The 26,264-nt window shown below is 40.3% G+C and overlaps 1 protein-coding gene across 2 annotated transcripts in view; it reads right to left on the bottom strand.

The window, feature by feature from the left end:
* Positions 1 to 26,264, bottom strand: part of tanc1b (tetratricopeptide repeat, ankyrin repeat and coiled-coil containing 1b) — a 116,534-nt gene that overhangs the window by 52,671 nt on the left and 37,599 nt on the right. For both annotated transcript variants that reach the window (XM_084361917.1, XM_084361918.1), the window contains exons 3-4: positions 24,984 to 25,190; positions 14,310 to 14,414 (exon numbers count right to left, since the gene is read on the bottom strand). In XM_084361917.1, the coding sequence (XP_084218043.1) occupies positions 14,310 to 14,414; positions 24,984 to 25,190 (312 nt within the window). The remainder of the gene's footprint in view (positions 1 to 14,309; positions 14,415 to 24,983; positions 25,191 to 26,264) is intronic.

The raw sequence follows: 26,264 nt of genomic DNA, 5'->3' as shown, positions 1-26,264 counted from the left end.
CAGGCATTCGGTTGACTTCCCTCCGCTTATTTCAAGTGCAAATTGGGGGCACATGAAGTCCTGAAATGTGAAAGTGAACAACATCTCACTGGATGTTATCATATGTAAATGTCTCTACCCACTCCATCATACTTCTTCAGCTAGTTTCCGTATGAGAATGCCATTTTAAATTTAATTTATGCTTAGTCAATCTTAAAATGGAGATTGCTGAACATACGAGAGCCATCTGGAAGTTCAGTGCAGACAGGTCAGTTTCAGTAACATTTAGCATAACATATACACCTGCAGATACACTGCAGCTGCTACCTGTCCTCTTTCCTTTATTAGATTACATTCAGTTTCCTCCACAGCCATAAAAGGCTTTATACTTCTTTTTGCACATATACAGTAGTTCTCCCTAAGACCTGTAAAGACACTTTAATGTGTACAATTGTTGGTTAACCTGTAAGAGAGACTTTAAATATTTTACTATTATTGTTATTTTGTTTTGCTTTCCAGACTTTTTGGCCTTACTTTTCACCATTGGTTCCAGATGTCTGCCATGTCAGTGACACATTCCTTAATCTATGTTTGTGTTTTCTAACTCAAATTGCTTTGTATTGTCTGTTTATACCTGGAATTGATGTATGCTATAATTTGGTGTGGCATCTTTGACTACTGCTGTGTCCTTAATGTAATTGCTGGAGGTCCTTGTAGAATTTGGGGGTGCCTCAGTTAGATCTTGTCACATTTAAGTCATTAGGAGCTACAGTACCTGAACTTGTTTGTTTGCCCCCCTACTGAGAAGTAAAGTCATACACCATGGAGACCACTTTAGGAATAATGCACATTAAATTATATATAGCAGGAAATGTACTCCTCCACTTTCTTTCCACTGGTCAGAGGAAGTTGCATTGCAATAATAATGAAGGAATGTTGGACAGTATAAGTAAAAAGATTAACGTTTAAAGTTTAAAGAAAGTTATCACAGCTCTATTCATTATCTACCTGCTTTTTGTAAAATCCACTTTCATAACAGGAGCTTTTATTCTTAAGATTCACCTAATGGACGGTGAGCTAAAATCACATGCTGCAGACAAAATCTATAAGCGAGAAAGGCCATATGAGGTGAATCTCACTGCTGCTGCAGTCAGAAACAGGGAACAATACAGACCCACTTAAACTCTACAGCATGAGTTCTTAGTTTGGTTGGCAGCGAGAGCAAAAACACTAATTCTACATCTGAATTAGGGCTCCACAATAAATCAAAATAATACTGAAAATGCAATACAACCACGGGTCTCACACTTTGATGCAACATTTGTAATGAAACAGCGGATTGCCTTGACCTACAATAAATCTTGTACTCCAAATGTAAGAAAACATGTTTAATACAGACCTTAACGAATTTCACATCATGATTTTAGTTCTGTTGTTCATATGATATTGTAAAGGTATGACCAAAAAGATGAAAACACTTGCTTTTTCAAATAAAACGAAAAAAAGAAAAAGAAAAGAAAATTGAAAAATATAGCTATATGTTAAAATAACCGCAAAATGATGTTTTTACCACATTGTGCAGCCCTAATTTGAATGAAACAGAAGCTATACATATTAAATAATAGCACTCATTCAATGTCTTGCTCAAAAATGCTTCTCCGAGGAGGAGAAAGCCGAGGATAGAACTACAAACTGTGCAATCAAAAAACAACTCTACTATTCCACCTGAACTACTTACCATTTCTGCTCCTCGGTTAAACAGCAGGACTGGTTGTCTATCTTTGAATAGTAGCTGAATGGTTTTATTTGGACTAACAAAGCCTAATCAAGCAGATTGCGCACCTAGTGAGAACTAATTCCCCACTACTATAAGAGCAGCAAAGGTTCTTGAATTTCCTTGAAAACTGAAATGCTCACAGCTGGTACACTATAACTACCAGAGCAATTTCGTAAAGGAAGAATAAACCAAGCTAGCAATTTATCAAAGGCTTCTGAACAGGACAGAATCAGCCATTATGTCTTGGCACATGTTAGTCATGTGCCTACATCCTTCAGCCAAGAACAAAATGTGTTAGACAAGATACTTGTGTAGTATGTAATGCCAGACTAGAACATATCTCTAAGTTGAGATTGTGCAGAATATTTATGTTAACCCTTTGACCAATCTTCCCACTTGGTTGCCTAGTTTCTGATGTTAGTTTGTGTTTCATGTTGGCACTGACTTGAGGCCAGTTGCACTGCTTCCAAAAAAAAGAGGAAAAAAATGTTTAATTTTGAGAAATATATGCCTGAAAGGAGACATAGCAATCACCAAAGAGGCCTAAAGGTTTCATATTGAATAAATTGAAGCTTTTGTCCATGTAGTATTGAATGCTAACCCACACACTGTGCTGTACTTGCATCACCTTTTCTCCATTGCAAATACTGTGCAGTAAAAAAAAGACCTGACACTGGAAATCAATTCTTTATGGGGAATATGACCCTGCTCATGTAACTGCTTGAAAGGAACCTTTAAAGACCACTGGTGCAAAGACAATGTTGAGGCCTGAATGCCAGCAATGATTTTATAGACATATTCAGGGTCATTGGATTATGACATATTAAGTCTTAACACAGCGCTATAATCATAGGACACTCTCACCCACCACGTCATGCACAAATCCTTATAACAAGGAATATGTTCAAGATGTAATCTTCAGATATGTTTCTTGTTGGCTTTGACAGTGTTTTGAATGCAAGCGTTCAATGTGGCTATGACATCTTTATAGGATTTTCTGCCATTAACATTTGATGTCCTGTAGATGTTGTTAATGCACCCACATACAATTCTGAATTCAGATATCATCTGTGTTGAGCGCTGCAATAGCAGGTCAATAGCAATTTGAAATACACAACACCACATTGCATGCTCCATCAACTTTTAGTAGATGGGTACAGATAATGGGAATTGGTCCCAGGTCTTTAAAAGGGGCACCTTACACATCACACATTTACAGCTACCGTACATTAGAGACAGACAATGACAGGCTTTTTGATTGTGAGAGTCTGTCAAAGGCATGGTGTGGCGTGGCTTTTAGTTCTAGAAATGCAAATGTTATGGATTTGTGAAGAGTAAAATATGGAGAATCACACACTGTGAGATGTTTATGCCCTCCACTTAACAGCTAGGACGATATGCTTATCTTCTGGTTCAATATTATAAAAACACTTTGGGTCCAATTTGTTGTGTTTGTATTTCTTAAGTATTGCAAATCTTCAAGTATTGGAATTCAATGTTAATATTTATTGTAATTTTTGTTTGCTTTTTTGAATTGAAACCTCTAGAAATGCACACATCACATGCCAGTCAGTCTTTCAGCATTTAATTTCTGCAGCATCACTGCTCTACTGCATATAAAAGTGGTAAATAAAATACTTTTTGAAGTAAATTGCTACATTTAGTTGTTCCTGACAGTACTATAAGGTTAATAAAAAATACATATATACTGTAAATACAGTACATACATGCTGAGTGTCTATGACTATTTCTCCACCTAGCGGTGGTGGTATTTTTAAATCTATTGTGAAGTTTGAGTGGCTGACTGACTTAACAATGTGAAATCAACAGTTATAAGTTAATTTCAACATCTAATGTTAAGCATGTGAAATAAAATAGATCTTCCATTGAGATAATATTGTTCGACTTGAGATGCTAATTTTCATTAGCATGTTGGTATTGGTAATTTTTTTTTTTTTTTTTTTTAAGAGTACAGAGTTGTATTTGTACCTGCTCTGGTTATGACATATAACAAAATATAAACTAATCCAATTTGTTGTTGGTGTGCTTCGTCCTCTTTTCCCTGACAGGACCCTTTCATCACTGCTTCCATAAAACCATTTAAACCAACCTGCCTCCACGGACTGATCATTAGCCCTGGAATTGTTACAGACCTCAGAGCATCTGACATGAGCTCACCACAATAAACAGAGATGTCAGCATACGTGACACACATGGCAGTTACAAGCCAAAACTGACGATCATAGACCACATCAATAACAATATCTTCTATCAGCAAGTGTGATCTCTGCAAATCAGAACACTATACCAACAACACAGATTGGACACACTGCAACCTTTACTTTAAAACCATTTGTGCAGAGCGTTGCGTCTTGGATTTATGAACAGAAACACAGCACATGCAGTGCACAGAGGAATCTGTGTTAAGCTGAGGGTTGTAACTCAGGTTTATTAATTATAATTCTTTGGCTTTAGCTTGTCAACTGCCTCTGAATGAATTTGGAGCGTGTGACTAACCCTGAGACCTGTTTCTTTAATGAATGTTATCATCACCTATTCATCACTCCTTACCATTTCATTGTCTGATGACAGCAATGACAGCCAAAGTCATAGAAAACATGAAAGGCAGAAAAGGTAGATCAGGCTCAAGTAACGGAAATACTCTTATCTATAATTATAGTTTTACCTTTATTTTCATTCCTAGACGCCGCTCAAAACATCCGCAGTCTCATTTATTGGCCGCTTTCATCCGTTGTTGTAAGACTCTTGCTCCAGGGGAACCTCAGCTGTCATACTAAGGGACGGACACATGTTGCTCTCTTGCCTTCCTGCCAAATTTTCCAATGTGGTTGTGGATCAAATCAGCTACCTCTCAGCCACAAGCTCTATTCTTTGGGCTCCTACATTGATCTGATCTGCATCTAAAGCTTTAATGAGCAGCCATTGCCTTAAAAAGTCTTTATGAAATCACTGCTGCTTGTTGTCAGGTCTCGCCGCTGTCACCAATGACAACACACTGTAGGCGCTGAGACTGTAAGAGACAGTGTTTACCAGGTAACGTTACCAGTCATTATTTCCCCAAGGACTTTCTATAAAATATGGCCAGTGTTTGGCCTCTTTATGGCAGTAATAGCTACAGCATACCGTGCATTTAGTCCAGACTGTATTTGTTGTTACTATGGTGTATCTCTCTCTGTAGCCTCAAGGCCATAGAAGAGTTGCAGTGCTGTATATCTCAGCCAATTAAAGGTTAAAAAGAGTGTCGACTTTAACAACACCATAAGTAGCATTGTCATGGTACACTTGAGGACACCAAGGTCACAAATCATATAAAGACAACCATCCTACCCAAGAGTAGCAACTATATCCCTGTATTACTGTATGTTCTATAGCTCAGTTTCTTCAGCCTGAGACACATTAACACAGCAGAGGGACTTAAATTAACCCCAGGTCAAGAACCACATTGGTGTATCTCACTTTTAATGAATAACTTCATTCTTCAAGGGGAAAGAGGACTTTCTAATCCATACCAAATCAGAAAAAAAAAACAGTCAACAAAGTCCAAAGACAGAGGTCAGTGTGGGGTTTATCAGTTTCTCAAGCTGTCACGCATTCCTGAAAAGGAAAGCATGAAAGAGGGCTGCTATGGTTTACTGATTTAAAATGCTATCAGCAGTGGAGCACTTCTGACTGCAAGTGGTCTACCTGTCTCCAAAGATAACCTGACGGTGGGCTGAGTCAGAGCTGCTGGCCTCTCTCAGTGTTTCGAGATTAGATCTGCTCTTGTTTCATGTTTATGCTCATTGGCTCCTTTACCTGAGGCACAGCAGGTCAGTCACACACAAATTTAAACTGTTGACGTACTGTATGTAAGGGTATGTGTGAGCATTTTCTTTTCTGTCTCACTCATATCAGTGTTGGTGCACTGGAAGCCGATAAGTCGAACTCAGTACACATCTGGGTCGAAATTCTTTAACAACCAAAGTTTAAGAGTAACTACACCTTCAAATTCTGCTAGAAACCTCTCTCCCGGCATTTGTTTTAAAATGCACCAGTAAGGAAGCAACAAAGCTACAGGAAACAACAGCAAGGCTACGTAATGTGTGATGCAGAGGGTTAGGGGACATGCTGGACACTGACTGACCACAAGTCAGTGCTGCATAAATAGCTATGTAGCGCTGGAGATAAACAGTCGTGACAAGCTGCTGTAAGACTCTCTGTGCCTCCACTTGAAAGACCAGGGAGTCCAGCAGCCATTAAGAGAGTTACTATGTGGGTATCTGTTTTCAAGCTTGGTTTAGGGATGGAAGGCTGTCAGTTCATAGCCATAGCCATGCTGTTTGTCACAGTTAATGCTACTGTTTGCTATCTTTTGTTAAGCTCTGAATATAGCACAGCCATTGAAGAGTAATAAATCTTGTTCATGTATGACACTGCTTGCTAATGCTACAAGAAGCTATGGGCAAAAGGCAAAAAACTCGGGCTACAGTCAGCCAATGTTATGCTACTTATATTTGCAACAGCAGCTTCATCCCAGTTTGGGAGCGGCCATAGCATTCATCTTAACTGGACTTTCAAATGCAAACAGATACATCCAAGCTAATTTCGAGTCTTTTACTGAACCTGTTTTAACTTAATTTGCCAACAAGTACCTATGTGTTATATGTGTTCAGTGCACATCGATCAAGGATTCTTTCTAAAAAAACATTTAAGTCAACATTTTAGCTGTCTATCTCTACCATTCTATGCATACAGTATGCAACTGAGCCTAGCAAACTGTCTGGTTGGAGGTGGCAGCTGCCACATTACACCAAATTACAACTAGCCATTTTATCACAGAGTGTTATTGTGCAATAATGTGTCACAGGACTAGTGAAGCTCTATGACAAGTAAACAATTGTGCAGACCTCTGCAACAGCCTAATAATCCCACGTTTGCTGCTTCCAGTCTTAACGAGAGTGACTAGATGACAGATTGGTTATATTAACTAGAAAGCCTCTAATGTGTTACTAATAATACGTTGAAATACATTCAATGCAGGGTCACAATGTTCCTACAGCAACACAACCACTTATAAAGAAATTCAGGTTCAATTATCATTTCTCATGCGCAAGGATGTGTAATTTGTCCCCTTACCCATGTCGGTTATATATCTAATCAATTCTGCAGAAGTTCTGCGGAGTGTAAAGGCAAAATTGAAAATCCTTGGCCAACCTAGATGGATAACAACCCTTTACACTGACATACAGTCTTAATTGGAAGTCTGAACCCACAGAGAAAAAAAAAATAAAAAGCTGTTAGGAATGTCAGACCTTGCAAGCTCAATATATAGACGGTTCAGCTATAAGTGAGCTTTCTACAAATGCTGTAGGCTACCAATGTGAATGCAATGTGAATGATTCAATGAGAAGAAAAATAGGCCTGGTAAAGATTTGTCTATTATGACCCCAGCTCCTGTAACTTTGCAGCGGATCCAATACCATCCAGAAATGATGAGTGGAGTCAATCAGCAGCATCATTCTCATGGCTCTCTTTACCGACTCTCATCTTTATTAACCTAGTTTATTAATTGGTCCCATCCGAATGGACTTGGATGGACTGATGACTTTATCTATGAGAGCTCTAAACCTGAAACAATATGAATCAGTTTGAGACTTTGTAATGGAGTTGACATTATGATTCTGTGGTGGGCAGCATGATTAAACGGTGGCATTACGGGAATTTTGAAAATACCCATAAGGTAAGATGATTGCATCTACCTGGATAGAAGGCAGTTCCGAAGTCAAACGTCTCCCTGTACAGTATCTTATTAATCCTCTATATCTTACGCTATTCTAAGATAAAGGAAAAACCAGGGATATACCTGGAACCATTTTTCCTTATTCCAGTAACCATACAGCAAATGGAGGCAAAAACAAAACAACATCGTTATCTGCCGGCCTGAGGAAGTTTATGAGCAGGTGTGAAACGAAGAATAAAGACGGAAGGAGGAGGAGCAGAAGAGGAAGGGTGGAGGACGAGGGTGAAGCCCATGAACAGCCTGGCTCCACAGAGCTGTCTTGGCTCTCCCTGCCGAGAAAACAATCCAGCCGGTGCTCATTAGCAGCTGGAGTTTCATTACCACAACAGTGGAGCCTGTTTAATGAACCCTCGATGAGAACATGCATCCTGCTTCCCCATTTGAGTTCGGAGGTACCAGGTGACGTTGCCCCCTAAAGCACATTAAGCGCTGTTATTGCATTCCAATGTATAAAACCACAAGTGTCCTTTGCTGCGAGCACAGATGGAGCGTCCAATGAGACTTTACAGCATCCTGAGGTGAGACTGCTGATAATAAGTAAAATGAGATCCAGAGGATGGGGATGGCAAGGTGAAAGTAATCATAGTTTCAACTGACATCTCAGCTTGACACCATACTCGAGCTGTTATTTTTGTTTTTGTAACTGTAGATACAGATGGCATTTCATTAACCATTTGACCAACAGAGCTAAAGCGTCTACATGCTGCGATTCAGCCCCGTGGGGCACAGTGGCTGTGCTGTAAGGATCCGCAAGAGATGAGCTGCACAGATTAATGAAGCTTCATTATTAAACAAGGAAAAAGGCAAATAACATGCTAGGTTCAGCTGCTAGCTATTGATTGAAAGAGGGAATATATACCATAGGAAAGGCACAGAACTATTCTGTTTCAACCCAAAAGAAATAACAGCCCCCCAACTTTTTTATATTATTTTGCACCAAAAAATTAACTGTATCTGAATGTTTTTTAAACGTTGGTAAATAAACTAAAAATAGGTGATTGACGCCTCTCTTGAATCCTTTTTTTCTGGTGTGTCATTTTCAATGTCATAAACGAAAACAGCAAACAGAATGGACACAAAATGCAGAACGGAGGCCAGTGACAATGTTAAAGTCTTTTAGTCCAGTCCCTCTTTGAAACTCAACAACGAACGAACGATGCGTGCAAAAATTTGCATGTCTACCTGGGTGTCATGTTTCCCTCCCTGCTGATCAGAGCTGTAGCCGATAAATTCCCAAGGCTACATCAGAGTCATTTGATGTGGGAATGAATGCTGATTGCACAAATCCCACCATAACAAAATCCAGATGTTAGTCACTGTAAGGGGGTTTTTTGTCCGATGTGAGGGGGGTATTAGTCACCGCTTCCCTTAATGGTAGATGGTGAAGAAACACAACTGACCCATCATGTTGGTTCTCTTGTTTTTCTTTAGATCTTTTTCACATCTCTGTCTCTGTTTCTTCATATAGTGTCGTTCTAAAGAAAATAAAGGACAGTCTGACATTTTCTGTACTCTTTAATGAATAGACAAATCCAAATGATGTAAAAAGTTGTCACCAGGGACACCGTGGTTTCCTACATTCGCGAAAACATTCCTCACATGCCGCCTGCAAGGAACCCCAGCTGTGGCTGTGAGACCATCAGATTACTTTTCTTTGATAACATGTTTTACATGCCAGGGCATACAAACATACACTTATGGACAACATGAAGATGAATACTGAGTTTTTAGCTCTATATTGGGCCTAAACCACACATCTGGCAGCTAAAAATGTCTACATTTAGAAATGTTTTCACTGTTACCTCTAAATTTAACATTAACAATAATATACCACAAAGGAAGACATGGACTCCAAAAGGTGTTAACATATTAGTAACACACATTGTACAGGAAATGACAATGAAATGTCAGAACAGAGTAGTGACAGCAACACCACAGCCAGATTAAAGTGGTGTAAATTCACAGAATACTTAACAATGTAATTTGGCCAATAGTTTCAGCATTGACAACATAATCAGTACATGAAGAAACAGGTGTTAAGTACTTGGGCCAGGGTCTCACTGGAGTTGTAACGGAGGGGGTTGTAAGAGAGACATAATTGTGCAAGAGGACTGGACCTGAGGTTAAGTCTTGATTGACAGTGACAGAGCTCTGACCACAGCTGAAACAATTTTGACAGGCGGACCGTTGGCCACCTGTTGCAAATGCACTCATGCACGCAAACACACACATACATAAACAAACATAAATGTAGTTGCGGACACATAGACAAAATAAAAATATACACTCACAAGAAACTCTATCCTTCCTCAAAGACGGAGTGGTGCGAGATGACACCACTGCAGGTCAAACGCACATTTCTTTACTTAGCCTACAGCACAGCCTGCTTGTCCACAACAGAGAGCTCTGGAAATCTGACGGTCCAACCCAAAAGAAGAAGAAATGAATATCCTACATGCAAGCTTTGATCATATGTGAGAATGACCAAAATAGAACATGCACACAAAATGACAAATCAGAGTATGAACTGCCTAAAATACCACAAACGTTGAACAGAAGACGTGACTACCGAAGTGAGGCCTGGTTGTGTGACATCCCAGGAAGGGCACTGTTCAGCACAACACCCAACAAAAAGCCTCTTTACAGCTCCTAAGAACTCATTTTATTCGGGGCCTAAATGTCACACAGTTCTCATGCTCCAAAATTTCCGATGGATTTTCTGCCTCAGATTCTTGCGGCAGTGTATCAACATTCCACGCTGACGCTGACCTTGTTACAAAAGCTGCAATGTCAAACAAACATCTTGTCCTGTCTCAGCAGTTAGCAGGGGAAAAAAAACATTGTTTACCCTCTCTGAAGTAGGAGACAAGACAGGCTGAAAGATGCTCTCTTTACTGACAAAAGAACATCGGATACGTCCTTGTCACATGCGATGTGTGACGCACGTTAATAGAAGTTAATCCAGTTGATGTAACAGACCAAAGCCAAAGTCACTGACACTAGCTCCAAGTGTATGGTAGGGTGGCAACTGACAACTATTTTCATTGTCGATTAAGCAGACAATTATTTTCTTGAATAGCTAATATAACTACTGTTAGCTAGTTAGCTCGGTTAGCTGTTCATCTAGCAGTCCAGACTAGGATCTCCAAACACAAGGGAAGTGTTGGTGTTTATACCACTACTAGAGCAGCTTTGGACTGGGATGGGCTGGGGCTAACTGGTTAGCATGCTAACTTCAGTAAATATCTCAACATAGACATCATAACTTCAAAACTGTTGGTCATTTTAGTTAATTTCTGAATGTTTTCAACAACATATTGCACCTTTAAACCAAATAATCAATTTACAAAATAGTTGGCATTATATCAAATAGTTGACAGCTAATTGATTAATCATTGTAGGTCTATCATATGGTGTGATTTCAAATTAAAAGCAGGGTCCATGTGTGAATTTGTCCACATTGGAGAGAGAGGAAGAGGCATAGCATGTGTAGCTGTTCTCAGCTGTGCATGGGGCCTCCTCCTACTAAAGCAATTAGCAATCATTAGTCTAGAGTTTATATAGTGCCTAATTGTACATAATTAGTTGAGTAAGTTGGCTCATTCCTGCAGTTTCTCAGCAGTAAACTTCTTTTACCTGCGAACTAAGGCTGTCTGAAAAAGGAGGGAGATAGTTTCTACTGGTTTATCAGCTTATATTGATTAAGTAGCTGTACATGGCAGATGTAAAGGCTACAGGTAGGAAGCTATCTGACCTTAAAAACAGATTGGTTATTCCTTCAGTTCTGTGAGTGTTGAGTCAATATTTGAGAATATGTACAGGTCACGAACGAAAGCAACAAAATAAACTAAAGTGCCTTAAATGCTTGGAGCTGCTCAAGGTGAGACTGACTTTTGCTGTTGTTCCAATAAGCAATAAAAATGTCCTCAATGAGGCTGGGTACAACCGACCTTGAGACTGCCATGTCATGTCTTATTTGTCATAAATGGATTAGATCTGTAACTGTTCTCTCTTTTATGTGGCGTACACCAGAAGTAAAACATAATACAAAATTCAATTAAGAATCTCAGCTAGATTTTTTGTGTTTCTGGGTTTGAAACTGTAGCAGAGAAGTAGTTCTTTATGTGTGGTAGCAAATTCATTCTCTGGAGGCTTGGTCAGTAGATCTGTCACATACATGAGACTGTTACACTTGTTATATGGCCTGGAAAGTAATTTTAGCTTAATTAGAGAAGCGGCAGCAACTGAGTACACAAGAACCAACGAGAGCTGTTCAGTAAGACAAATAGTTTTGTTACACAAGTATGCTCACTCTTTTCTTAGTGTTGGGAAGCAAGAGGGAGCAGGGAAGGCATGTATCTAAGACTGCACAGGCGTGTGTATGTTTATGTGCGTCCTCAAGTCTGCAGACAAGGGGGAAATTGCATGCGGAATAGTGAGGTGTTGAGTGATGTTAAGAAGAGGCAGAGAGGGAGAGGGGTGTTGTAGCTTTACATTTATAATTAGGGTCGTGCTTGACAAAAGAACAACTAGTTGCCATTAGTTCAAGCTAACAGTGGACTAGTTGTTGCACACTTTGGATATTAATGATTTAAATATATATTTTTGGGGCCTGTAGCTTTATAAAATGGTGGTAAACCCACTAAAAATAGGCTGATGAGTCCTTTCTCATTGCCAGTGGACTTGTTTGTTTTTCTGCTCCTTTACTTGTGTGTCACATTTGTCATCACAAATGGACCAGAAAAACAGGAAAACAGAAAAACAGTAGAAAGCCGCAGATCATATACCTCATCAGACCACATCCAGAGGATGTCAAACTTGTTTTTAACAAAGTCTCAATCAATAACTCTCTCAATTAGACACATCGTTTTTTTCGGAGCTGATGATGGAAGTAGCTAAGGAGTGACATATCGCACTTCTCTCTCATCTCTGTTGACAGTGGAACATGCCAAATACCGATCAGGCAGCTGGCGATGAAATTAAGGTTACTTCCTTAAACTCAGCGGCGACTGAACGATGTTCAAACTCTGCTTGAACAGAGATGGATGAAAAAGTATTAACAAGCCAGTGGCCTTAACTGCACTGCGTGTCATAGAATCGCACCAGAAAAGGGGCGAAAATTTGAGTGTCTTTGTGGGTGTTATAATTACATAACAGCGGATCAGAGCTGGAGTCAATAAACACCCGTGACTACTGCTGAGTCATTTGACCGAGAAATAAATGCTGATTGTATTCCCAATAAAGACAATAGTCCGGATGATGTGTCAGTGGGGTTTTTGTCCAGTATGAAAGGGTTAAGAGAGAAATGCAAAACAGTAATAATAAGCCTTTAAAATATACATTTTACCAGCCCATTCACAAAGCAAGCCTCCTGTTAATGACAATGCTAGGGCAAAAGCAGTAATCATCCTGAATGTGTCAAATAAGCAGCAAGGAGACAACAATTCATTATTCAACACAGTATGACATCACGTCTTTTCCAAAACACGCAAATTAAAAACTTCCAGCTTTGAAAAAACAAATAATTGCTGACTTTGATGGATAATCTATACTTACAAATAAATTCAATAAACTAATCTAACAGCCTATCATGCTTTATGCTTCCCTTTGACATCTTAACAACACCAGCTGCAGAAGCATTAGCAACCCTGCCTGGTCATGTGATTAGCATTCAGTCTGTAAGATGCAACACACATGAACTGCAACTCACCAACATTAAACTCAGCTGAGCTAGACTCTTCTCGGTTTGGTCGACTACTATGTGCTAGCTCTTATTTAGACTCAGGAACACTCTACAGTGACTTACCCATCTCCATGGATTCACCACAAAAAAATAAAAAATCCACACCAGGACTCTCAAAACTTTTTTGAGAGTACACACCTCATAAAATTAGCTTCCTAACAGTGCCAGTGCAGCAGCTGTTAAGAGATAACATTTATCTGGCGTCCGCTATCTGCCGGTAGCCCGCTCCGTGCCGAAACACTGCTCTCCGTGCCAGCTGAATGTCAGACACACCCTCGTGCCTTGGTATGCAACAGTCAACAGTGACTGGGCTGCGCTGGGTTACTGCTGTCTGCATATGTGAGCTATGTACAATCAGAGGGCACTACTTGCTGTGTTGCTTTTTGCAAAAGATAACGCATCTTACAACTCCACTTAAGCCTATGGGAGGAATTTGAGCTTGCCCTGCTCTGCTGGAAATCCAAACAGAGCACTTAGTGGAACATTACCCCCACACATACACAATCACACAACGCCCAAAACAGGAGAGAATAGGCAGCAATAACACTAAAGACACACCTCAAAGAAACGTGGAAACTGAAAGACACAAATAAACAAGTCCAATTACTAAGACATTGTCCTCATTAAATTCCCATGAAATAAATCCAGTGTTTCTTCTTCGGTCAGATAATGTATCCCCACACAGGGGAAAACTGACTCCTCTGTAATCTAAACACACACTTAAAAATAAACACAGCACTATTGTGTGTTTGTACAAGAGGCTACATGAGGGAACACTGCTCAAACGCACTGGTACTTACACAGACTGCTCATGCAGGAACTGATGCTACCCTAAAATTACGGAGACCTATCCCTGACCTCATGGAGCCAACAATGATCTTCTGTATAACATAAAACAGTTTGAGGGCAAAGTTGTGAATTCCAGCTTACATGTGTCAGACTATCTGTTTCAAATCTCTCCAAAAAACACAAGCAAACACACAAATAAGTGAACAAAAAGCAAAACTCACCATTGTGTGAGGACTCCTTGTTGTCGGCCACCTTCCTCAGCGCTGAAACGATGGCATCAGAAGGAACGCGAGGACTCTCCACATATTTTGGCTTCCTGATTGGACCTGCGAGCGTGAACCGAAGACACAGGGAGAATGAGAGACAGTGAGTGTCAGACAGAGAGAGAGAGTGAGGGGAAGAAATGCAAAAGAGGAGAGAATGAGAGAAACAGAGAGAGAGAGAGAGAGAGAGAGAGAGAGGGAGAGTTCTCGCTGGATTAACGTGTTCCAGATGGGACTAGAGATGAGAGGCGGTGGTGTCTTAGTTGGACAGGCTTGGCTGCACTCCGTAGCTCACATAAACTCTCTCTCACACACTCACACACACTCTCTCACACAGCTCCCTGCGCTGATAGCAGCTCTGGTCTGTCTGACAACCCAGAGTACTGTCTGCATGGACGGAGACTCCCACTAAAAACGCTGTTAGCCAGGTTGGGGAATGTAAACTACAGCAGGAAACCACAACAGTTAGCCCCTTTGTGAACTTGCAACTTACATGCAAAGAGTTTTTTTTTCTGCAAGTGCATAGAGCTGTGAGTCCAGTGAACGTAAACCCTTAAGGATATGGATAGATTACAGTCCTGGTGTCCTGGTGCAAGTCAGATGATGTATCTGGGACAGCGGTACAATCCTCTGAGGATGGTCCTTGTCTTTAGCGAGGAGTCGAGGTTCGCTGTTCCCTCTGCTCAGACCGTGACAGAATTAGAAAATCCCACAGCTCCACACAGAACACTTGCTCACTGTGCTGAATTTTAAGATAAACCACCGACATAACTCACCCATTAAAGACACAACATCTTCTGCGACATTTCCATTTTCATGTGTGCAAAAAGATTTACCCACTTGTCTGTAAATTATTCCGTACAAATAGACGTAAAATAAGGTTCTTTCTTTGAGTGGAAGCAAAGGCCCTCTAATCTTTCCTAAAAGTGGCAATATAATTGTTTATACATGCAGGAGATCCAGCAAAGACACCAGACTAAATACTAAGCCATGAGACAAACATCTCCCGAGCAACGCGCTGTGCACATTTTCATGTCCTACTTCTATCCCACATTTTCTTGCGTAAAAGAGAAATAAATTCAGTCCAGACGCAAAAGCACAAAAGCAAAAATGAAACTGCAGGAAATTATCTGAAAACAGGAGGTGACTGTAGGTTTTAGATCCATAAATCCATAGCGAACAGCAACAGCATGACTCCCCTTGCACCACTCCTCCATGTTCCTCCAACCCTGACCTACTGTAACCCAATCCAAACCTCCTCCTCTTCCTCCAGACTCATGTTATCAGATGACTGTATGTGTAACCCCAGTCATAACATTAAGATTAGATGGGGGAGCAGAGATAGCCACTTCCTATTACCACATTTGATAACCAGTCACTCCCACCTCAGAAAAAAAAACCCCCAACTCATAATCAGATGGAACCATTTTGTAAAACACAGCTGCGATCTTGGCACTAGATACTAACAGTGGAGGTTAGTGAGGGGTAAGGGGGTGGTGGATGGGGGGGGTTTACAGCAGCAGCCATGTGGGAGGAAATGATCTGGAAGTGTCATTGCAAACCAAGCATGAGAATCAAAGTCAGCTTGATGCACAGTGCCATCTATGGATGCGCAACTTGAAATGCATAGTGAGGAACGATGCTTTTGATGCCTGAGAAGAGCTTCTGCTTTTGCAAACTGCGTGTTCTCTTGATGTTAGAAGAAACCATAAAGTAAAAGCCAAAAGTCAAATGCAGGTGCAGGAAGCAGTAGTTGTACTGTGTAGTGCAAAATAGTTTTAAATGTGATGATGGTGTCGTTTACAAGCACTATAATCTAATTATTGGATTTCCAATTTGTGTACATAGATGAGGTCTAAGCCTCAAGGGGACTGATCCAGTGAAGCATCTGCAAAAGCAATCCAAGGGAGCCAGTTATTTGCCTGACAAAGCCAAAGAGTCTGTCCTGAAAACCACCATTCATCTGTGGATGGTCAGGCAGAACCTATTACCCGGGAGTCACACTGCTCCAATTAAAGTGTGACTACAGAGACAGAGAGGGCTGTGTGTGAGACACACTTAGTTCAGGTAAATATCTTGGGCCGAAAAGCACACCGCCAAATATGTTCTGTTGAGTGTATTTCATTTAAAAACAACAGGGGGCACAGTTTTAGTAATCTAAACCATATGCTTAAGTTCACATTCGGTCTACAAAGAGTGCAGAGAGGAACACAGGATCCACATTAAACGACAAACATGTGGCTAGTTATCAAGGGTAATTTTAGGCCACATAAGACGGTCGATAATACAAGGAATAGGCGAAAGGTCCTTCAGCAAGACTCTGACAGACAAATCACAGAGGGGTTTCTTTTCCATTCAAAATCTCATCTCAAGATTTAACAGGGTGTCATTACCGCTCTGCCCTTTTAGATGGAAGTGCTGACGAATGAGCAATTGCAGTTTATAACAGGCATGAAAAGGTCGCAGAAATGGAAGTGTCAGACATGTGACCCTTGAAGGATGACAGAGAAATGAGATGTGCTCTTACTTTCCCTTAAATGAATGCTAATCTATTCAAGTGTCCATTCATAATTAGGCAATTAACAAATTAAATATAAAGGACAATCATCATCAAAATTTCAATTCACAAATGTAAAAATACAATGGAGGACAATGATAATGAAGAAGATAAGGGTTTTCTGCGAACTATCAACTTTGTCACATCTGCATATCCCATCAGAGCCAGATTGAGTCACTGTATTCTGAATATATCCCACGCAGCGAGGACAAGTGAGAAATTTCTCTTTCTGATATCCTTCAAAAAGCAGGCAAGAGCTCATTAGAGCAAGAAAACGCAAGAAGACTGATTCAAAAGTAAGTTGAAAGAGACTCTGGTAGTTATGAGTAGTTTGGGGACAAGACCCACCAAATGTAACAAAATAGAAAAGGAGAAGAAGGTTCCTGATTTTATAAATTCATGTTTAACATACTTTTTCTCTATTGGCATGCTGTTCCTTGAGCTGCTGTGTCAAATTGTATTTCTCCTATGGGGGATCAATAAAGTGACATCTTATCTCATCTTAGTAGCTACAGAGCTAATAGCTTACAGCTTATGGGGCTAGCAGAGCTAACACCAAATAAAAGTACTGAAGTACTTCAGCCGAGTACAGTTTTGGTGTCGGGTTGGTGTCAATTATATTGCAGGATGGTTACGCCACTGTAGTGAAAATAGTTAGTCTTGAGCCTTGCTCTGATGGTTTAGGAGACTTGAAAGATCTTGTCACATGCTGCAACTCAAAGGTTTCTACTCTAATACTCATGTAATGCTCCAAGAAGATCAAGTCACAAAGGGTGTGACAGGCAAGAAGGTAGGTACAGTAAATATATGTGTGAATGTGTATCTATGTAAATGCACGTTAACTATCTGGGAAGAAAAGCAAGCAAACAGAAGGCAGGAGAAGAGATGGGTTAGGGGAGAAAAACAGAGAGAAAGGAGTATCTCTAGGGTAAAGCAGCCAGGCGAACTGTTACTCTTTACCCGCCAGTATTCACTGTGAGACTCAGGAATCCATGACCAGCGAGCCATCAATCAGCAGGCACATGCACGCACACACACATACATACCAAAACAGTCAAATACCTATGACCAACAACTTACAATGTCCAGTCAATGCCAGTGAAAGAGAGGATTGTTCACAACTATGAAGTGATCAAGGAGTTTTCCCAGCATTCTTCAAGATGGACTCTGACTTCTTCACATTTCAACTTTTCAGTAAGACAGTGTGTTGCCTTTGTGCAGCAGAGAGTCTCACAACAGCCCTCTTTATGTTCGTAAAATGTCATTCAAACTCAAACATGAAAAATAATATATTCCGGCAAAAAAAAACGATAGATGAGGCTGATATTCTGAGCGCTGCAAAGTCAAACTCAGTTACCAGTGGTATTTATTGAACATCTTAGAGGCAGCACGAGATATATTTGGACTTGTTAATAGCTGTAAAAAGCTTTTAACCTAACTGAAAAAGAGCTGAGAAAGTATTACAGGCAGGTTGCTTTGTGAATTTCAAACACAAATGCTCATTTATGATTCATTCCCTATTCACAGCCTGACATACTGCCATTACCCTCTCTTGGTTAATTCAATTTCTGCACCACAATGAGGGACTTGTAATTTTTTTAAAAACATTAAATGTTTAATAGTCATGACTAATCTCACACATGCTGTTTCACAAGCTGGTGTGAATTATGTATTAGCCTCCACTGTGCAACAATAACTCCGGCAATGTAAAGTAAGCCAAGATGTTTTCCTTTCTCCTCATCATTTGAAATCTAATATGATACACAACTGATTCTACTAAAGAAGCGATGTCAGTATCTCCGGTCTCGGTCTCTTCGGCAGTAGGGATTGGGATTCCACCACAGATAAAAAAAAGGGGTTTGCATGTGATAAGGAGCCAAAGCTGGAGTGTAGTGAAGCGCAATGGAGGGGAGAACTGGATAGAACTTTTCAACTGGGTGCTCATCAGAGGAACCTTTCAAAGGGTTCCTGCAAGGTCTTTTACAGGCTCTGCTCTCAGAGAGGCATCAATATTCCCTCAAGGCTGTCTGGTTACTGTCAATACCCCACAGTTGACTTCAGGAGAGCTCACCTCAAAGGGGGCTACAACTGGCTTTGAAGAGGGTTCCTATCCGCTTGACAGAACTGCAAAATAAATTGCACTCATCCGGCGATGTAGAAGAAGATACAGGATGCTAGTGGATGAGCATTGTGTTCATACAGGATATTGTATGATAACATGACTCAAAGTAGATAATGCTAAGGAGAAGAGTATTATAGTTATAAGTAATTATATCATTTTGAATCTTTTGGCAGAATTTTTCTGTTTCGTGGTTTCAGTGTAAGCAGACACTGTCCTTGAACTTGTACACACTGTTGATCACTGGTCTACAACAATGAGGCTTAGCGAAAACACACAAATCCATGGAGAAATCATCAAGTGTTTCACCAAATGACCTTCTGTGTTGGAAAAAATGCTCATAATTTCCCAGATACCAAAGTGACATCTTCTAATTGCTTCTTCCGTCCAGCCAACAGTCCAAAATCCAAAGATTTACTATCATAAATGACAAAGAAAAGCAGTAAATCCTTACATTTAAGAGGCTGGAACAGGCAAATCTTAGGCTTTTTTGCTTAAAAAACGAGTGAAACGATGAATCGATTATAAAGTTGACAAATAATTTTCTTTCAATCGTCTACCCTGCTCCAAAAAAATATCAAAGAACACATGTATTTTACAAAATGGCTATGGTACTTAACTTAATAACCACAACAAAAACACACTGTAAAGATTATACAGTGCCTCAAACAGCTAACCACACACACCATGTGTATGTATAGCATGCAATGTGCTCTGGGTAAACAATGGGGCTGCTGTCACAAAACAGAGATAAAGAGGAGATAAGCAACAAAAAGGTCATGGCATCAGAACACTGTCAGTGAAAGTCGTCATCTGATTGGCTTCCTCACACAAACACACACATATCTGTCAAGCCAAAAGCTGTGCGGTCGTTTGAAGCTGGAGAGAGTTTTTATGTCCAAACCCAGCAGGATTTTCCCCGATTAAAGAAAATCAACAGGGTTACCACCCTGCCTGGATGAAAGAAAAGGTTTTCTTTAATAGAGAGATCATGTCAGAATCGTGGCTGGTCGATAAATGAATCAGCCTCTGAGCCAAAAACTTCCATCAAAGAAAATCCTACTGAACACATTTCAATATACACAACAGCCTCCCGCAGACCATTCCCTCTGTGGCCTCATTGCAGATAGTCCAATTAAAATGATACACTGCCCAGGATGGTAATAAATTAATATGAATTGCTGTTTTATGATCACTCGCAGGCAGTCAGGGAGGCAAAGCCCGGGGCTAAGAGTTTTGTCAAGTGACTAAAGAAAGGTCACACATCTAATGTACATACAGTGGCAGCACCACGATCACGTCTGTATACACAACTCTTTTCTCAAGTGCTCATTCAACAGCTGCAACTCACCAAGCAGTGCAACCTTCAGGACAACAGATGCTTTTAATCCTACAATGGCACAGTAACCTCTAACAACCAGAGGAGGTCACTGTAGAGATACCCAGGAGACTCTCAGAGGTAGAGCACAAGGAGTTTCTAACTAAAAGACCTCAAAACCTAATTTACTGCATCAACAACTATATTCCACCCACTTAAGATCAAAGTTTTTCAATGCCTGACGTTTGACCTGCACTTTGTTGGAGTAAGATGGGTCCACTTGGGCAACATTCCTGCAGTAAACGTCCCACTCTGGGCCTTCAGGGTGCCTGTAAACTATTAAGACTATAAAGCCTAGGTGCTGTTCAACACATGTCAGGGTGCTGTGTTTCATGGCTAAGCTCTGGGCTTAGCTGATCAAAGCGGTGGCACTCAACGCCACCAGGACTTTGTGGCTCAGGCATCCGTCACACTCCTAATTAACTCAATGTTTCTGTTGTCCCCTGTGAAGCTTTCATGAAAAGAACAACCACCAAGTTGGTGCCTTGCAAACTGCCATAGATTATCCAATGTGTCTGGAAATGAAGCCGAGCCACAAAATACTTTAGGAATCTGTCAAACCACTTCCCCTCAAAGACACCAGTGGCGGCTGGATGGGAGTAAATGGATGTGTGAAAGAATACAGCGATGGATGAAGTGTATGTGGAAATAGATGAGGGTATGACTTGAGTAAATATCTAAACTAGAAAACAGGACTTGTTGACAAAAGGCCTACGTAAGTTGGGGTTTATTGGTTCATATTCTTAAGAATATTGACAACTTTAAAGGGGCAAAACGTAGAATTTTAGTTAAAACATTGAAAAATCAACTACAATGATCAATTGTGAAAAAATAAAACAGTTTGACATAATGATGTGTATGTATTATGTTACAGTGTTGAATTTAACATGCTAACCAGCTAGCCCCGGTCCATCCCGGTCTGAAGCTCCTGTACTAGTAGTGTAAACACTGGCACTGCCCTGGTTCCGCACACCCAGTCCGAATCCCTAGCTGCACGGCTGTATGAGATAACTAGCTAAGGGCAGCTCAGTTAAAAGCAGTTAGCGGTTACTCTGGTGTTATGTCGCCCCCTATTTGTTTGGAGTATTAATCTAACAGGTCGCCAATTCTTACATATTGCACCTTTTACGTGATTTTAAAAAAGTGCTTATTGAATATTTCATATAAAGTATGCAGAAGTATGTTTACCCCTGATGCCATCTTGTATCAGCTAACAGTCAACCTCTTGACCTCTGATTACTGTTATTTTCAGTTATCAGTATAAGCTGAAAAAAAGTCTGTATTGTGCATCCTTGGTTTCTTTACAGGTTTACTTCTTAAGGTAAATAAATCATTATAAACCAAATGATTTATCTGAAAAATACACTATCACAATGCTTAGAACAGTTGTCTGGATTTCTTGCTCTGGCAATACATGGTTTCTACGATGAGGAATTGCAATCACAAAAAACCAAAGTCAGAAAAGTCAGAAAAGTGTATAATTTATGTTGCTGATGTTGATGTCGTTACTGCTTACATTAGGAGGAATTACTCAAACTGATTTGGCTGCGCTCACACCAAATGTGACAAATATGATGACTTCAACTTGTGCATGTTGTGTTTGTATTTGGGTGGGCCCTGTATGTTGTATCAATTCCCATGAGACCATACATTTCCAAAACGTCTTTTCTTTGTTTATGTTCTCCACATCTGTGTGCATGATGCAACAATCTGCCAACAAATCCTTACTGGGTAAGAACACTTTTCAAGCTCTGTTAATTAAGAGCTGAGATCAAATCATAACACTTAAAATACGCAAGTTTATGCAAGCTTAGATTTTCATAATGTTGGCCTGCTTGAGATCAAAGTATTAGGGGATTTATACATTCTGGCTCTGGTTTAATAGGACCAGCTACTAAGACCAGTACTCTTGTGAACTTTACCCCATAATTGTGTTTAAGTGGTACCAATAATTCCAGCTTTCCTGCTAGAAATCCAGAGTAAATCAAACTGAACTAATCTCGCTGACTATTTTGTTTGTAAGAAAAACATCTGCATTATGGTTCTCAATTGTCTCAACCTTATCCATTTTCAGTAGATTACTACTTAGTAGTCTTAAATTGAGTATTCTCGGGCTCAGCAAGAAGAGAAAATGTCGCATTATGACCCATGTTGTTTTCGTCGCTGAGCTGAGACATTTCCTGCAGTATGTGTTTATTAACTGGAGGTGTGAACTCTCCCCCTGTGGGTTTTCACAGTTACCTGTGAGGAGGACGGTGGAGGAGAGCCTAGAAACCATCCCCCCCAACCTTCTCTCCCTGGTTGTCCTCCATAACATCCTATCTCGTCAGTCCATTTTTTTCCCCTTTTCCATGCCTCAGAGCACCACGAGTGGGAATATGCCTTTAATGAGTGTTCCCCTTCCCCTGTCCCCAGGGCCCTTTTCACCTTCACAAACCCAGCCTCTTCTCTCTTCTCCTTCTCTTTCTCTCTCATTCTTGTCCCTCCCTTCATGTCTGTACGTACATTTTATCAGCGTGGCCTTTGATGGGTTTAAAGCGGTCATCACAAATCCTGTGTCACCCACGTTGTTGAGTAGATTTATTTTAAATTGAATGAGCAAATGAAACTCTTGGCTATTATAAACTGTTTTTGTCTTTTGTCTTACCTTGTTTTTTACAAACTAGGAATTAAGCATATTAACCAATAATACATAACCAATTACGTATCTGGCAATGTATCCTGCATCACAATTTCAGGCCTGCAAGTCCAAACTTAGGTTTTGAATTATGTGAGAAAGGTGCACGGAAAATCAGGTGAAAACACTAAAGCAAACACAATATCCCCATCCTAATCTGTAGCTGAAATTAGAATATGGTGATCCATCTGAGAAAACAAACTAAAATCAAGTGAAAAACAACAACTTAAACCTAACTCCTAAAACTCTCTTAATAGAGATGTAAACTTGAACGATTTCAGTTTGCATTAGGATTAAACCACACTTCCCCTTCCCACAAACTCATCTTTACACTAAACAGATCAAAGCTGTTACCGCTCTAAACAAAAGCTAGATAGCCCACAGATGAGTGCCACATGTGAGTGGGGCCACATTGACCACTTAAAGGATTTCTCTCCTCTTTGCCAAGTCTCCAGAATACAAAGACTCAGGTTGAAACAAATTCAGTTACAAAAGGTATCCCCGGCTTTGAAGCACCCCACAGCTGCTGACAAGCATGTTCTCAACATGGTGGATAGAAGAAGCATGGGAGGACTGACAATTAGATCCAGTGTAAACACACGCCCATTACCAGTCACTAAAGTGTAAACACACGGAGCAGTTGTAGGGACCTCTACATCAACACAAGGTGATCAAATACAAGGATGAAGTGACAAAAACATTTGTTTGTAACCAGCCTGAGCCCACTCCCCAACTGCTGGGACACACAGCGACCAAGCTATCATTATTACTTCATCCCTCTTTCTTTCATGCGACTTTTATTTTTCCAGGAGTAACAATTACTCAGAACAGTTTGACATGTTTCACAGAGGACTAAGCTGAAAGCTGCAGCAGCAGTGTTTTAAGGCTGAGAGGGACTGTCATTCCTGGAGCATTGTCAGATGTTTAACAATCCTACAAAGGCACCTGAAGGTAGACAGGAACGATCACGTTTACAGGAAACCCACAGAGACAAATGATGCTCGTTTAAAACTGAAATAGTTTAAAAAGAATTGGAATGACCCAAAAGCAGCACATTTAGTTTGTTCTGAGCCAAATTTCCACTGTAGGAACTTTACCCAGGGACTAGGAATCTTTCCACGAATTCAATGCATGTCCACTGCAGATACCACAGTCTAAATTTAGTTTGAGGGACATTATTTTACCCCCCAAAAGATAGTACTTTCCTAAAGATACAATAACTCTGGGGGTGGGGCTTGCAGCGCTGAACATGGCTGATTGTTCGAGCACTCGCAGCATTTTATTCAACCCACTATTCTTAAAAATATGCAGCTGCAAACCAGTTGGTTTTTTTTGGTTCATCGCGCTTCCATGGATTTATAGAAGAAAGAATACGACCAAAGGAGCAACAGCAAAGTATCGTCACTTTTGTTATATAGTTGCATACAAAATAGACATGTAAAAGCAGGCTTTGCCCGGCAGACTAACTTGCCTAATCTTCACTTGTCCATAGACCATTCTGGAAAATGCAGACAACAAGGGGCTGAAGGAACTTTTTAGTACAAAAAATGTGAGGGAGCAGCACTCCCTAAGCTTGTTAGAGGTGGTCTTTCGATAGGAATACATGTAGACAGAAAATCACAAGAAAACTCCAAGGTACTCCATTTTAAACTTCTAACATGCCTAAGGCAAGGTCAAGGCATGGTCATGTTAGACCTTTAAAAACATTCTCCAATGCGTTTGTGTATCAAGCCTTCGTCAGGGAGTCAAAAATTTTAGCACCTTGAAAAGTAGCTCCTTGGGCTAAAAGTTCCAGGTACTTTGGGTGTTTCTACCAAAAATACCCAAGACCCATAGTTTACCCATTGGCAATACACTTACAACATCAGGAATCATATGGAAAGGCTGAAATAAAACAGTACCTGGTGATCTTTTGCTCGGGCGTAAGGGCATCATGTAGGACTGTCGTGGCAGGAGAGGTGAGGATGGAAGAGACATGGACACTCCCTTGGCAAGGCTTAATCTGAAAACGTCATCGGGCATATTAGGGTGACTGCTGCCAGGCCCCGGGGGTTGAGGGTTTCCCTCAGGTGGATATCTTCTTTGGGCACTGTGGCTGTGGACATCACCTGATGAGCAGAACAACGAGGTTGTTACAGAATTTACAAATAGCTTTGTAATTACATGAGGAAGAGAAGAATCCTTACATTTTGCTACCTAAGAATGCATGCATTGACCTTCAGCACACTTGTTTGTGTTGAACAGTTTTTAAGGCTGGAGGAAGTGATGCTCTGTGGACTTTTAAACCTGTTTAACCAAAGTGCTACAGTTGTACAACATTGTTAATGCTCCAAGAGTTATTTAACAAAGTACTAATGTCTGTTATATGAATGCCCAGCACACTAATGAGCATTGTATATGAGCGCCCTTCGGGCCCACAGTGCTTTAAAAAATTAGTAGGCAGAAATATAACAGAAAACTTTATTTTTTTTCAGTGGTCGGTGGTCCCCCGTATATCATTGCCTATAAGAGCTGTTTTCCAAATGTGTCCTTAAGGCCACATGTTTACAGCTTATTCCATAGTTAATGTCATGTCTTATGCACATTTCTTTTTCCTGTGGTAATTTCCAGGATGAATAAATTGTGAGAGGAATGTTTGTACATGCAGGGCTACATATAAAGACAGAGTGAAAAACCATAATACCATAGTCAACGCCAGTGATTTTCAAATTTTAGCTTTTACTGTCTAGTCCAGTGACTTTAAAAACTTAGTTGTAAAAAGAGACATTCTCACCCCTCGTACTCTAGAAAGACTCGGACCTTCATGCTTTTGTCTAATTACGTCCTTATAGCTAACCAGTTAGCTAAGAATTGGCCGCTTATACACACAAAGCTACACAAGAATCCCACTGGAGCCATATTTTTGGCCACTTGACTGCTGATCTTTTTACTGTGGTCTGGGTTTATTATTGCTTAAGAATATCTGGATCATAAGCTTGTTTGAACCTTCTTTCTTAACCAGTCACTGGTTTGTTTCACCTCTTGTTGCTATGTGACTCTAAGCAGGTAGTGTACACAGTCAGAGCTTGTGTGCTACAAATGACAGCCTACATGTTTAGACTCATAGACTGGAAAACCAAAACAATGAACTAACAAGACTAAATGTTGCAAAGAACTACAGATTTGGCTGTTAATTCTCAGTG

The sequence above is a fragment of the Pagrus pagrus genome, assembly GCF_965226575.1.
Source record: "Pagrus pagrus genome assembly, chromosome: 9".
Taxonomy (NCBI): Eukaryota; Metazoa; Chordata; class Actinopteri; order Spariformes; family Sparidae; genus Pagrus; species Pagrus pagrus.
Note: the sequence above shows the minus strand (reverse complement) of the source record. Positions and strands in the feature narration are given on the sequence as shown.